This window comes from Microtus ochrogaster, chromosome 4 (assembly GCF_000317375.1).
Source record: "Microtus ochrogaster isolate Prairie Vole_2 chromosome 4, MicOch1.0, whole genome shotgun sequence".
NCBI lineage: Eukaryota > Metazoa > Chordata > Mammalia > Rodentia > Cricetidae > Microtus > Microtus ochrogaster.
Genome location: NC_022011.1, coordinates 88,604,155 through 88,618,569, shown reverse-complemented (window position 1 = coordinate 88,618,569; position 14,415 = coordinate 88,604,155). Strand labels below are relative to the sequence as shown.

The 14,415-nt window shown below is 41.8% G+C and overlaps 1 protein-coding gene across 3 annotated transcripts in view; it reads right to left on the bottom strand.

The window, feature by feature from the left end:
• Itprid2 (ITPR interacting domain containing 2) overlaps positions 1–14,415 on the bottom strand; it is a 41,070-nt gene that overhangs the window by 13,701 nt on the left and 12,954 nt on the right. For all 3 annotated transcript variants that reach the window (XM_005346634.3, XM_005346633.3, XM_005346635.3), the window contains 5 exons: positions 13,233–13,441; positions 11,548–12,248; positions 6,202–6,274; positions 2,678–2,766; positions 48–1,229 (listed from right to left, as the gene is read on the bottom strand). In XM_005346634.3, coding sequence (XP_005346691.1) covers positions 48–1,229; positions 2,678–2,766; positions 6,202–6,274; positions 11,548–12,248; positions 13,233–13,441 — 2,254 coding nt within the window. The remainder of the gene's footprint in view (positions 1–47; positions 1,230–2,677; positions 2,767–6,201; positions 6,275–11,547; positions 12,249–13,232; positions 13,442–14,415) is intronic.

The window sequence follows — 14,415 nt, the reverse complement described above, 5'->3', positions numbered from 1 at the left end:
TGACTTAAGAACGTGGAACAGTAAAGTATGAAGCGCTCTTTTCTCACCTGTGAAAGGTTCTGTAGTGAGTTTCTGATATCATGCAACACTCTCCGCAACTGCATCTCTATGGCGGAAGGAGGATTCACGGGGCACGCCCTGTACAGGTGGTGGGCAGCATGTCTATGTGAATAGGGACACCCGAAAGGAGAAGAGAAGCTACTACACGAGGTGCCTGATATGTTGGGGACACTGTGGGCACTCAGAGTTCTCATGTGTTCACACAGGGGCCTGTCCTGCCACTCATGGGCAGAGTGAAGGGAGCAGGTGGACTGGGATATTGGAGCAAACTGTGGACAAGGGGGAAGCCGTCCATGGGGGCATTCCTCCGGCCGTGTCGCCTCACTCTGAGGGGCTTCTTCTTTCTTCACAGAGGACGGGGGGATGAAGATGGTGGATTTAACCACAGACTGACCGTCATGCTCAGTCACTTGCTTTTCCAATTCTTGTTCCTCCTCAGGTGTGTACTTGTAGGTGAAGGAAGGCGGGCTGCACCTGGTCTCTTTTCCTGGAGATAATCGCACATTGACAGAAGACACAACCCTTACTGGGCTCAGTAAGGTGGTCGGCAAAGACTGAGACCTTCTTAGGGGATAGCCAGCTTTTGCAAGCAAGTACCTTTGTTTCAACAGATCCTTTGACTTTATTAGGCTCCGCCCTACTCTTTGAGCAGACGGATTGCACACCTTCATCTGAGCTCTCTGCAAGGCAGTATTCACTCTCTCCACAGAGGATGGAAACCCAGTTTTCTTTTCAGAGCTCACAGCACTGCACTGGGCTTCGATGGAAGCCAAGGACTTGAGAATGTGGTGTGTGGTATACTGGGGGAATTCACAGCCACCGCCCCTCTCCACATCGCTGTCTTCACTCCCTTCCCTCGGGAGCTCTCCAACCTCTTCCACGGCAGCATTCTCGGGGTCACCTGGATCCCTCGGGGACTCTTTGCTCCCAGTGTTCTCTGCAGTCTCACACTGAGGGGAATCCTGGCTGTCTGCATTCCTGCTGTCAGCAACTACAGCCACCTTCGCTTTTCCTTTCTCAATAGGGGCACGAGACTCCTCTTCTGACTCGTTAAAATAAGGCTGGTCTTGTACTGTAGGCGTCACGTGGTCTTCCCCAAGTGAGGTGACAGTGGTCTCGCTGTCACAGCTGTCAGCACTACTCCCCATGGCTTGCAGGGATTCGTGAACCTGAAATGGAGACCATTTGGGAGGATGGGAATAAAATCAGAGCCACCACAGACAAAAGACTGCAGATGAGATATGTCTGCTATCGTGCTTGGTTTGGTTTTTACCACCTCCCTCACCACTTATTCATGGAGATTGTTTAAGGTCTATTTTTCTTCAATTTCTTTTCCAACACATGACACTGACTCACAGAAATGGACAAAAATGTCTTAATGTTCTCTTCTAGTACCTATAATTTCCCTAGCTCTCACCACTTCTCTTCATTCTGAAAGGAATCACGTTCTTTTCCCACATCTAACCATGTTGTACTTGTGATCACGTGGCTCCAGACCAGGTGGTCCATCCACAGATTCCACTGGATCAAACCCTTCTTACGGTCTTCAGCTCCTTCCCTAAACTGGACAGCTTCCCTCCCATTCTAAGACATAGAAACTTCTTCAAGGAAGCAGTCGTCCTTACTTGAAAACCTAGTCAACAGTCTTATCTTTCCTTCCTCATCACTGACACATCATGCAGGCTGTCTTTCCCTGGTTTATTTCATCATAACCATATGCCCTCTTCCCACTGCCCAATTCTTTTGCAGTCCATTGTTCTTTATTTAAATGTATTTAATATACATAACCTGCCAACTATCATATCTTAGTTATGCTCACACCACTCATACTAACTTACAGGTGAGCAAAATTATCTAAATCAGTCTTGAAAACACACTGAGTCTAACCAGTCTTACCCATATGTGCAGGGCCAGGGCCACCCATTGGAACATAGACAATCTAATAGTGGCCGGCCAGAACTCCAAAGAAAAATGACCCCTCCCCTAGCTGTTATCAGCTGCCAATAACTCAGGTCAGGGTAGATCATTGGGATCTCCTCTTACTGACTCTTCCTGGGTCTTTTTGGGTGTGTTGCTTGCCTGTTTACCCTTCAAATGTCATGTTCCTAGAAAGCTCTTTATTCTTTTTTTTTTCCTTATCTTAATTTTCTAATTTTATTAAAGATACTTTGAACACCTTCATGAGCATTCTATGACTACACATACCAAATGACCCACAGCTCCTCAAAGATAAAGAAGCACCTGCTTCCTGGGTCACCTAACACAGTCTAACTTTTCACAGTAGTCCACAAAACTAGCAGAAATACGAGTTTTCAAATAAACAAGTTATTATAAAATGTTGGCATATATAAATGTAAACAAATAAAAAAGAATCAGGCCAAGTACTTTAAAGACCAAAGTAATTTAGTCACTAATAATACAAAATTAAGATATTTTTTTAATACTCAGAGATCATGAATGAGTAAAACCTGAGATTTACAGTCAAATACTTAGCCAAGATCTATATTCCAGACATTTTATTTCTATTTCCACTTGGTGGACCACCCTGTGGTAAGACATGGACAGATCACCATAAGCTGAAGATGTGTGAGAGCGCCTACTCCAACAGAAACAGTACCTGAAGATGACTGAACGAGAGGCAGTCCGCGGAGTCCTCAGCGAAGCCGCTGCTGTCCGAGTGCTGACTTGCAGTTCTCAGCAGGTGATCTGTCAGCAGAAACACACTGGTAAACAAAACTGTACAGCAGCAACGCATTCATAGATGCGAGCCCCAATAGAGCAGCCCAGATTACCTATGAAAAATCATGGCTTCAATGCATGGCAAGTAAATTAAGTTCAAGTAAAAGCTGGGTCCGGTCTTCTATCAGAAACCCACGGTATTCACTTGCCCATTAGGCTTCAATGGTAATGCAGTGAAGTAAAATTAGAACATTATATGTAGAATGCATTTAAAAAGTTTTATATCTTCTGAGTATGAAAGAATGAAATTAAGGGCAATAAACCAAATCATTTGAAATGTGAGGGTATTAAAATATCTCTAGTATTTGTAATGATACAAGTATTTGTATTAGGAAATAATTCTTTCATAAGAATTATACCAAAGTCAAAGATTCAATTAATATATAACATTGCTAATATTGTAAAAACATATTTATTGTTACATCACAAGACTCTAATTTTTACATATATAAATATGTATATATGCTTTTAAGAAAGATGCTAAGTACAGCAAGCAAGATGACACTTGTTCCACACAAGAGCTACCATAGAAGGGATGTTATAGCTAGTTCATTTGCAAGGATCCGAGAGACAGGAGAGTCTTGCAGAGCTTCAGAAACAATAGCCAAATACAGTATTTACCAAATAATCTGAACCAGATAATATGACTTAATAAAATTCAAAGTTAAAGTTCACTTGGCTTTAAAAACATCCCACTGGAGTTTTGGGGTTCATGGAATGTGACTTTGATCCTATTAAAAACAGAGTAATTCTACAACAGTAGTTATAATACTAATAAAGCTCTATAATGAGTTATGGTAGTGTTCCATATCCTTAACAAACCTAGAAATGCTGGAATAATTACCACACTCAATTGTAACAAACCCTTACCACCAGTTCTAATGGGAATTAATTTATTCAAAAATGAACTAACAGTAAATTAACAAGCAACATCAGAGCTCTTGTCAGTGTGCTGGTGGTTCCATGTCCTTGCTATGCTTTGCTTTCTAACTACGAGCCCATGAAACCAGGGGAACTTTATTCTTAATGTTCTGGTATGCAGAACAAGGCAATGCTTGCTTAATGCCTCAGTCCTAACTCTCCACACAATTGAGCAGTCATATAAATGATCTAGAAGCTAAAGTGCCTATTTGGTTGGGAAAAGGGAACTTTGGTGGAGTACAGAGGCCAGAAAGACCTGTTGGATGTGCAGCAGAATAAGGTCTGAGCCAGTTGCCCTCAAAGCTGAGTACCGTGTGATTCCCACAGAGTGAATGGCAATGGAGACTATGCAGGCTTCAGAGTGGGCATGAGCAAGTGAGCAGAACAAAGAGCTTAAGTTCTTCAGTGACTCCTCTCCTCTGCAGATTGGGCTCATAGCCCTCCATTGCCCGGGATTACTTGAGTTGGCAGAAAAATATTCCCTTAGCTGCAAAGCACACAGGACTGCTGTGCTCATCTACAAGCCCAGAGAGACTGAGCTGCAGAGAAAGGCCTTGCCTACAAGCAGCATTCTAAAAGTCTGAATATCCCAATTGACGGTCTTTAGGCAGACATTTCTGTTCCATATAAAGCACAGTTCTCTTCAGCTGAAGAGATGGCTCAGCAGTAAAGAACATTTGTTTTTGCAGAGGACCTGGGTTCGATTCCCAGCATCCATAGTTATCTGTGTTTCGTAAATAACAACTCCAGTTCTAGGGGATACAACACCTTCTTCTCGCCTCCACGGACACCAAGTACACAGACATACATAAAAGGAAAATAGTCATAAAATAATCCTTATAAAATGAAACCACAGTTCTTCATTAGAGAAATTTAGAGCTAAGGATTAATTCTCAGTTCTGAGACATTGAATATTTTCCAAATTTAAAAGTTATGAGAAGTATTTAAGTGTGAAAACATAAAACAGAACATGGAAACCATCCGCTCAGTATCATAGAAACTAAATACAATCAGCATATTCTCTTCTAGATGTTTAAGAAAAGTCTGTTACGTCTTCTATCACAAGACCAGTGCTGGACTTCTAGGAATGTGAAGCCACACAATGAACACGAGGCTGGGACACTCGGAGCCACTGAGCCTTTCCAAGGTGCAGGAGGTCAGGAACTTCAGCTTGTGAAGTCCTACTAGTGAAGCCGTGCACCATGTCTATTCCAGCTCTGGAGTAAGTGGCCTGCTCTGATTCTAACTCTGAAATTAGGATCAGCCAATGACATACCACATTACCAGAATTCCTTCCCAAATGGAGAAGACGTAGCTATTCCCTCACCCCCTTTCTTGTGAATGCACACACACAGCACTCTTACTGCTAGTTTATAAAAGATTTATTCACAGATATGTTACTAGATTGCTTATGCTGTAACAAACAAGAATGAAGACTGTGAGAGGAAGAAACTCAGCTGTGACCATAAACTGAGTACGTCTTCCCCACCCTTAGCTCCCTAAGACAATTTACTGCGATTTCACTCTGCTGTCATCCTCCTTCGCCTGCCCACCCTAGGCAAAGACTGAAGCATCACTTCAGACCTCAGGTGCAGATATATTTATTTATGGACTTAAGAAGGAAGGAAAAGTCAGTGAGGAAGTTCATTTTGTGCCTGGCGAGAGCTGCAGTCCAGAGGGCCCTATTCTTTAATGCCACACTGCAAAGGAAGAGAAGTCGCACGCAAACTGTCCCTCAGGAGGAATTTCAGAGATCAGGAGGGCAAACATATAATTTTCTATTCTAGGAACATACATATACATTTTTGTTAAAAACAAAAAACCACGGTGGTTTGGTATGTGTAAAGTTTCAAAAATAAACAGTCCTACCTGCAGTGGCCATTGAACTCCTTCCTCTTTCCCTAAATACCAAAATCTCTGTGACTCTAAAGCCAGACCGCATTTTCTAGTTCAAATCAGAAGTGTGGGGATGGATCCAAAGTTCTCCAGTCAATAATTAATGATTGAAGAGGAAAGTGCACCTGTGGCCACTCACCTTTGAGCGATTCTTTGGATTTATCTAACTTGGTTTAACAATTACGAGCAAGTTTTCGCCAGTTACACTGCATGTATTATACTTACAAGATGTGTTTGCATAAGGAAAACCCAGCCAGAGAACATAAGAGTTTCTAGTCCGGCCAATGTAAAAGCAGTCTCGATCTGTTTCAGCACATCTGCAGATCTGAGTACTATCTGGAGCACCCAGACATGCTTAATGAGGTCATTACAGGATAGACAATCTAATATTAGTTTATAAGTATACATGTCTCCCCCGCATAAAAATCCCACAGTAAGTATATGATAAAATGATAACACACACACACCCTGTATCCTAATCTTTGCACACTTACTGCTCCTACAGCACTGATGGAGAAACCCCTTTCCTTCCCAACCCACAACACAGAGTAACGGTGGGGAACTTGTGAGCAGTGGTCCGCTTACCTCTCTTTGACTTGGCAAGACCTAGCTGGCAAGTGGCTGGCACGTGAGGTGCCTCTTCCTCTGTGCTCTGAACCTAAAAGAGAATCTTATGTAGTTAAGAAAATATATGGCAAGAACAGTATCTCTTGATTGTAATTCATCAGACAAATCAGTCTAACCAAAGCGTACCAAACATCATATAGACATTCTATCTCAAATTGTCTGTATGTCCCACAGCCATGTCTTCTGACCTACATCGCCAGGGACATCAGCACCCTGCCTAGGTAGCTGGGAGAGAAATAGCATACAAAGTAACGGCACAGACAGACATGCAAGAAGCGCTGCCACGACAGGAAGCTGTGCAAATGTTAAACTTTGAGGTAGTTTTAAAGGGAAAACGCTAATCTATGTATCATAGGAAGCAATGACTGAGCCATATTTCATACACAGATTAACATTTTTCCTCAGACTGAAACTAAAGTTTAACATTTGGGCAACTTCCTGGAATGGGTCACCTTTCAGCAATGACACCTTTTCAGAAATGACGCCATTACACATGGCGTTTTCCTACAGGTATGTGTGTATTTAAGTGGAAAGGAAATCTTAATACAACTAAAACCTTGAAAAGTCTTACCCATAAAATCTCTCTAAAAATTCTATTTAATGGATCACCAAACCTACAAAAATTGCCTGTCCTTTTCCTACCTGCACAAATATATCCTTGTTAGGAAATTCTGATTCTAAAGGCCATCCGCACCCTGTGCAGACACTAGCTAGCTATTCTAATTTGACTAACTTGTATCATTAGGAGGAGGCACATGCTGATTTCCCAACACTTTATGACATAAAAGTAAGTGAAATGGCCAAACACAGCTTTTCAAACCTGAACAAATCAAAGAGCAAAGAGCAAAGTTTTAATTTGAAGTCTGTTATACTTTGAGCTATGAATTAATTTAAAACTAATAAATATCCCACAGGAATGACTAGAAAGCCAACAGCACACACACACCACATCCATGCCACCTCCACAAGGTGTAATGCCACGACGGCCCGGATGGGGACTGTGTGCTGCGATGAGATGGTTGTGCTACGCAGTGCTAGGAGTCTGCAGCTGTGGCCTGAAGAACCGAGAGGAGACGCATAAAGTAAGCTCTGCTGTGCTTTGCTACTATTTAAAAATTATATTATTCAAAGCAGCAGATACAAGTTCAACCGGAAAACCATTGTTTTAAGTGCAAGGGAACAGAACACATTTTCTCTTTATATTCAACAAAAGGTCTATTATTAGCTGCTACTCAGGCCCAACCTAATCCAGACAGATTTCTAAACAACAATCATTAACTAGACTGAAAGAGTGCAAAAGAAATCCAGACAACTATTATCTTTTAGGAATCTTAGGTTAGACACAACAAATTACTACTTCTCACTCTGAAATGTAGGATTAGCAAACACTCTATTTCCTTAGAGATAAAATTCATCACAAAGTAGTGCTACCTTCTCCACTAGTCTATCCTCCCTAACGCTATTTTAGAGAAAAGAATACTTTGCCTTCTACTACAAAGCCCTGCATCTTCGCACCAACAACAGAGAGGATCGTGCTTACAAAACTGACGTCAGTGAGCCTACTCTCTCTCAGCAGATTTTACAGTGTTAAAACAGCGAGCCATAGCTTATTTCTTAGCTCTTATTATTGGTCACAACTATGCAACAAATAGATTTGAGTGGAAAATCAGGAAGCCAATACAGAATGAAGATCTACATAGCAAGCCTTCCTAGTGCTGTGTGGTAAGCTGGCCGTGTGCTGCAGGTAGCCTTTGATTACACTCTTAAAAATATAATCAAACCTAACTGAATTGAATAAGTAATAGACTTTCATCACACAATTTCCTGAACTTTGTAAGTTCAAAACTTTCCATAATAAAAGGAAAACAAACAAATGAGCAATACATTAAGTCAAAATAATAAATTAGGTTGTTCCTAATGTTTTGGGGACAGCTTTCTGAATCAGTCTCTGTATATCATGGCTTGGAAATAAAGAAATCCAAGAACGTCTTGCAAAGAAGCTGTAGGGGCTGTGACAAGAACTCGAGCTCCTGTGCACTGAGCTCAGCACTCTCCACCCAGTGGTCTAACCCATGGGAAGTGTACAGTGCAGTCAAAAGCAGCCAATCCTGAGCTCAAGCCTTACTAATGGCCGCAATGACACATGACAGACAATTCCTCCCAGCCTTCTGTCACTGACACTCACCCATGTATGCCTACCTCCATCTGACATCATAGGGAATATGGCATCCTTCAGAGAGACGGTGAAAGCCCTGCTGGGAAGTGGTATCTAAGTGACCAGGAAGGTGTGTGTTGGGGGGGGAGGGGGGTGACAATTGCAAACAATCTTCTTTGTACTAGTCTATGATTGTGTAATTACTTGTAAGTTTCCTTAAAGAAAAGAAAACCACTAAGTTTTTAAACACACAACACACAGTTTGTTTCCACTGTTACATAATTTTTTTAAAAAAAGACTTTAGATATTTTAGATTAAAAATAAACAGGTAACAAACACGGTAATTACTAGGCACATCAGGGCAGACATCAACTGTTAGAATTGACATTCTTATCTCCAAAATTAGAGCTAGGAACAGGCACGCTGGGACATGCCTGAAATCCTAATATTTGGAAGGCTGAAGTAGGAGATTCAATGTGAGTTCAAGGTCAACCTTGGCTGCATAGCAAAACCTTGTCTCAAGAAACACAATTCACAGCCAAATTTGGAGGGCCAAAGGAACAGTGTCAGCTGTTCCTCAAATATCTGACCGATTTGGAATTATTTAAAGTTAGATGAATAAATAAAATAAACCCTACAACTTAATGCTAAAAGTAATAAACTTCATTAGTTAAAACCAATAATAAGTACAAAGATAGGATTAAATGCTCAAGAAATATTATGTATGCACTCAGTAAGGATTACATTGAAGTAGTTCAACAGCACTGTGGGAGGACCACCAGGCACACAGGGGCGGGCTCCCAACACTAATACAGACATAGCTTATCCACAAAACATGAGCAACTGTTCATTCAGCAGGATCACGTTAATGTGAGTCATTCAGACGTCTCATGTCTAACTCCTTAGAGTTATCATGCTATATTCAAGCAAGCCAACAAAAACCAACAAACAAAGATTATCCATTTAAGCCAAGAATTAAAATCCTCTCCCCACAACCCAACCAAAAAATGAGAAAGTGTTTAGAATTTCTGGGTTTGGGGCATTCTGAAATGTTTTTTAGAAAGCAAGCTGACTTTTAACTAAAATAGCCTATGAGCTTCTTCATCTTTTTCTTGTCTTAAATATAAGAAACAGACACTTTTCCTAGGCATCATCCGTCTTGTCGTCTGTTTGGCTCTCTCCACAGTTAAACATCTTCCTACTTAGGCCCTGGTTACCGTCACATCTTACCTCCTGCCTCACCCAAAGAACCACAGCAAGCTGCTGGCCTTGGGACTGCTTGGAGAGCTGGCTTTCTAAGAGAAAGAACTCTAACCGGTATCCACCGCTGTTCACACAGGAACAAACACTCTCTACAGGACTCAGACCCCAACTGAAGGGCGTCTCCCAGAGAAGCCGTGCTAGCTCCTCTGAAGGGGATGTAAGTCGGCCTCAGGAGGACTGCTCTCTTTGTCTGTTAGTACAATTCCTATCATACTTAAGAGGAAATGAAAACAACACATTTTCCTGCTTTAGCCATTGTTCTAAAAGCTTTCTCTAAAGTTCCCAAAGAAAAAATAGAATTCTATGTTCTTAATGCATTTTTAAAATAGATATGAAAAGGTTAAGGATTCATTATCCCTAAAGTTCCTCTATTTACAACAGACGAAGCTAACAAAATAATTTGTTTTATTTATTTGAGAAAATATCTATGTATACCAGGCTACTAGCCTAGAATTTGCTATGTAGCTTCATCTTGTCTCAGAACTTATGGCCATCCCGCCTCAGACCTCTGGATGCTAGCATTACACACATGTAACACCATTCCTAGTGACAGCACACAAAAACACACAAATATCAAACTTCACAAAAAGGTTCACATTATGTTGTCATTAACAGGTTTTGCCCAGCAGAGGGCACAAATGAAACAGGTCTATACAGAAAGGAAAGGGCAGCTACCATTTTACAGGTGTTGTGGACTCTTGTGAATGTATTGGTCCCTTTCACTTCTGCTCAGAAACCATGAATTCTTGAAAATCCTATAAATCACAAAGAAGACACTGCCAAGCTACCGCTGTCCAAACCGAAACAACAGCATGACATTTTCAGAGAGTGCATGATTTGTACTTAGCTGTTTTGTGTGATACAGTACTGAAGCTGTGGGGTTGCTCAGCACAGAAGAGTGGGCCCAGGAAAGGCTCGAACCAGACTTAGTGGTAAGACCAAAACAACATGCAACAAGAATCTTTAGGACAGGGCCAGATGTTTGGAAGCATACATCATAATTCCTTTCCATCCTCATTGGACTGAGCTGTAAACTGCCTTAATAATTGAAAAATGGAAATATAAACTACAGGAAAAAGATTTAGGGAAAGTAGCCTGCAAGAAAAATGCACAATATGCCAAAGATATTCTTCTCTTTCCCCTTTCATTTTACTCTTTAGTCATAATTAACATTTAAAAATTCTAAAAACTACACACACACAAAAAAAGAAAAAAAAACATAAATAGCCCAATTAGGCCAAGCATCAGTCCCGCCCACAGTGCAGGTGTCCCTGCTGGACCACACAGCTGAATCTCTTGTGCATCAGCCCCTGTGGTCTAGAAGGAGCTCTAGGTGAACCTCATGAGGATTTTTCCTCCCTGAGTTCAAATTCTACCGTTAACTAGCAGGAGATTTCATCAGTCAAATAAAAAGTCCCCAGATGTTGATCTGGGCTTACAAAACAGCACTCAGCGCCTTCCAGAACCTTCCCTCTTAGGCATAAACCAACCAATTCCAGTATCTAGTCACAAGCTGCCTTCACCCTCTCCATAGTCACTGGGACCCTTTCTGACTGAACTGCACATCTGATTGATTTCTGCATTTTCACTGTTATGCAATACTCATTTGGATTTGCATATACACTCTCAAGGCTCTCTCTGACATCAAAATCTTAGGCTTGAAGGAAAAATGGCTGCAGATAAAATGTCATCTGGGGGAGATGACATGGCAGTCTTGCCTGAGGGGTGCCACCACACACAGTTCAGCAACCAACTCCTGGTTTGTGGGGGACAACACAAGGCTGAGTTTCCATAGCTATGAGTGTACTGGCACCTCCCATCTTATGAACAGGTTCTGGGGCTTCTCTTCCGGGCTCTTTGCTAGTCTCGGGGAGCCATTTACCTACCTCTTCCATCTCGAAGGAGTCTTTCTGCTGCGTCATTATGTTTCTTATGAATGGAATCGTCAGGGGTGCACAGGGCTCTTTGTCACTTGTGGACACATGGGCACTTCTCAGCTCACTGCTGCTCTCGGACTCGCAGTGGCTCGGCACGTTGACATCACAACCTACGTCAGACCCTGCAACACCAGACTTTGGCAGCAGCTTATCCTCCTGACTTGGAGTTTCTTTGCTTCGTTCACTTTCCATTTTGTGGCTAATGTTACTATCTGCGTCATCAGAGAGTTTGTCGGTATCCACACTGTCTGTGATAGTCGATGAACTACCTGAGACTTCTTCTGTAACCGTAGCCAGTGTAGAAGAGGACTCCTTCTTCTTTATAACTTTCTGCAGCTTGGGGTCATTCTTGCCGCCACTGTCCTCAGCCAGAGACATGCTCAGAGCCTTTCCTTTCTCAGTTGAAGGGGAGGGGCTCCCTTCCCCTTTCTCTGTCTTATCAACACATAAGTTTAGTTTGGATAGTGTTTTCATCAGACGGTTTGCAGTGTTGCTTCGAGTTAGAGGAGGAGGGGAGTCTGTTGCCTCCTTGGTGGAGGTCACCGAGGACATGCTACCAATTCTCTGCAGGGGGGTCCCAGAGACTTGGGAATAGAGAGAAGAGAATGCATTGGCCACAGTAGTAAGCACTTCAATTTGACGAAAACGGCCTACAGAAAAAAAAGAAAAAAAAAAGAAATTATATGCTTATGTTATATGTACCTATTGTAAATGAATTCTATGCTTATTGGCACATAAACACATGCTGTTTAGAAGTCTAGTAATTGAATTTAGATCTTAAGTATTATGAAATCATATTTTCCCCATGTAAACACTGAAATCTCTACATTCGTAGAATAGGGAAGATTTTTACTGTGAACATTAGAATTTATACTTTAAAAAATTAGAAATAAGCACAAAATGGCGATAATACTGAATATGAGAGAACTAGCTACTGGTCTCTAGTTATGATTTATTGTTTGCTCACGGATTCCACTAAGACTTTTCAAAATTAGAAATAAGCACAAAATGGCGATAATACTGAATATGAGAGAACTAGCTACTGGTCTCTAGTTATGATTTATTGTTTGCTCACGGACTCCACTAAGACTCTTCAAAATGCCTTCCTAAGAGAACACATCAGCATACACTTAACACTGATCCATATTAACCTTGGAGAAAACAGCAGAGATGGGTGAAAATAGCCCACCAGCCAAGGTAAGTTAGTTTACAGAACAGCACCTGAAATGGACTGACTTTTCATTTAAAACTAACAAGCTTCTCCACCTACTTCTTTCTTTCTTGAACAAATGCAATTTGGAGATAAATAAAAATTCTGCAAATAAATTACAATGAGTTAATGAGGAAGGAAAGATGGAATAACCTCTATAAATAGAGTAAGTAATTCAGAATGAGTAAAAGAGCTATTCTAATATTAACCTTATTTTTAAAATGTTAGGTGCTAAAACAAACACCATCTGGCCTAGATGCTACAGCCCTGGCTGTCCTGGAACTCGTTCTGTAGACCAGGCTGGCCTCGAACTCAGAGATCTGCCTGCCTCTGCCTCCTGAGGGCTGGGATTAAAGGTGTGCACCACCACCGCCCAGCTTGATGCTAAATTTTTAAAACAACATATTAACATCAAAAATCTTACTTGTCAATGCATAATTTGGGTTCTCTACTTCCATCCGTTGCATTTGTGCACTCAAAAATACTTTAATGTCTATGCCTCTGGCAAAGGATGATGAATTAAAAAATCTGGAAGGAATTTTAGAAGCAATATCTGGCTCATCTCGTCCAAATCCAAGATTGTACAGAATTTCTTCAGGATCCTCTTCATAGAGCTCCAGCAGTTCTGAGACACTGGAACGAATGAGGACAAGTGTGAGGGTGGAAGGTGCCTGTGGTCGACACCGCACCCTCAAGACACAGCCCTGTCTCCGTCCCCTGGTCTCTGCTCTTCACTACAGCATTCTTCCGCTGTCTTCTGATACTGCGCACTCCTGGGATATACAACCCTTAGTTTTGTTTGTTTTTTTTTTTTGGTTTTTCGAGACAGGGTTTCTCTGTGGCTTTGGAGCCTGTCCTGGAACTAGCTCTGTAGACCAGGCTGGTCTCGAACTCACAGAGATCCGCCTGCCTCTGCCTCTGCCTCCCGAGTGCTGGGATTAAAGGCGTGCGCCACCACCGCCCGGCTACACAACCCTTAGGAAGGACACAGAGGTGCATTTTCTCCGGGTGCTAGTGTTGGAAAAACAGAAACTGAAGTTCAGACACATAGTCCCCAAGAAATGAAAGAGACCTCTAAGGGATTCCTCACCTTATTTTCTTGGTCATTTTTAAGGGATTCTCCAGTAAAGCAATTCAGTTAAAATAGAGCATGCACAGTAAGGAAAGAATGGATGAAGGGGAGATGAGGGAGACAAAGTGGGGTCAGAGAGCAGGGAGGGGCTTCCAGTTCTTCTCTCCCCATCTGCTCAGGAAGGGGGGTAAGGCCAGGAGGATGCGGTTACACAAAGGGAAACTCTCTCTCACTCTCTCACTCTGCTGGACGCTCAGCAGCATCACACCCTTTCACTCCAGTGATAATCCAAGCTTTCTGGGGCTCGATAACAACCAAGAACTTGTCAAGAGGATGCTTCTATCTGCTTCAAAGATAAGTACCTAGGTTGTGATACAATCATTTGTACAGCAATTTAAAAACTGGTTCCACGGCCCCTGTAGTTGATTTTGCACATATTAAAGATTGGTTTAACACGCTGAAAACAAATTTAGCCTTGAATATAAAGAAACTAATTAGGCAGGTTTATGCTGATATGCTGATTTCTATGTCAGTT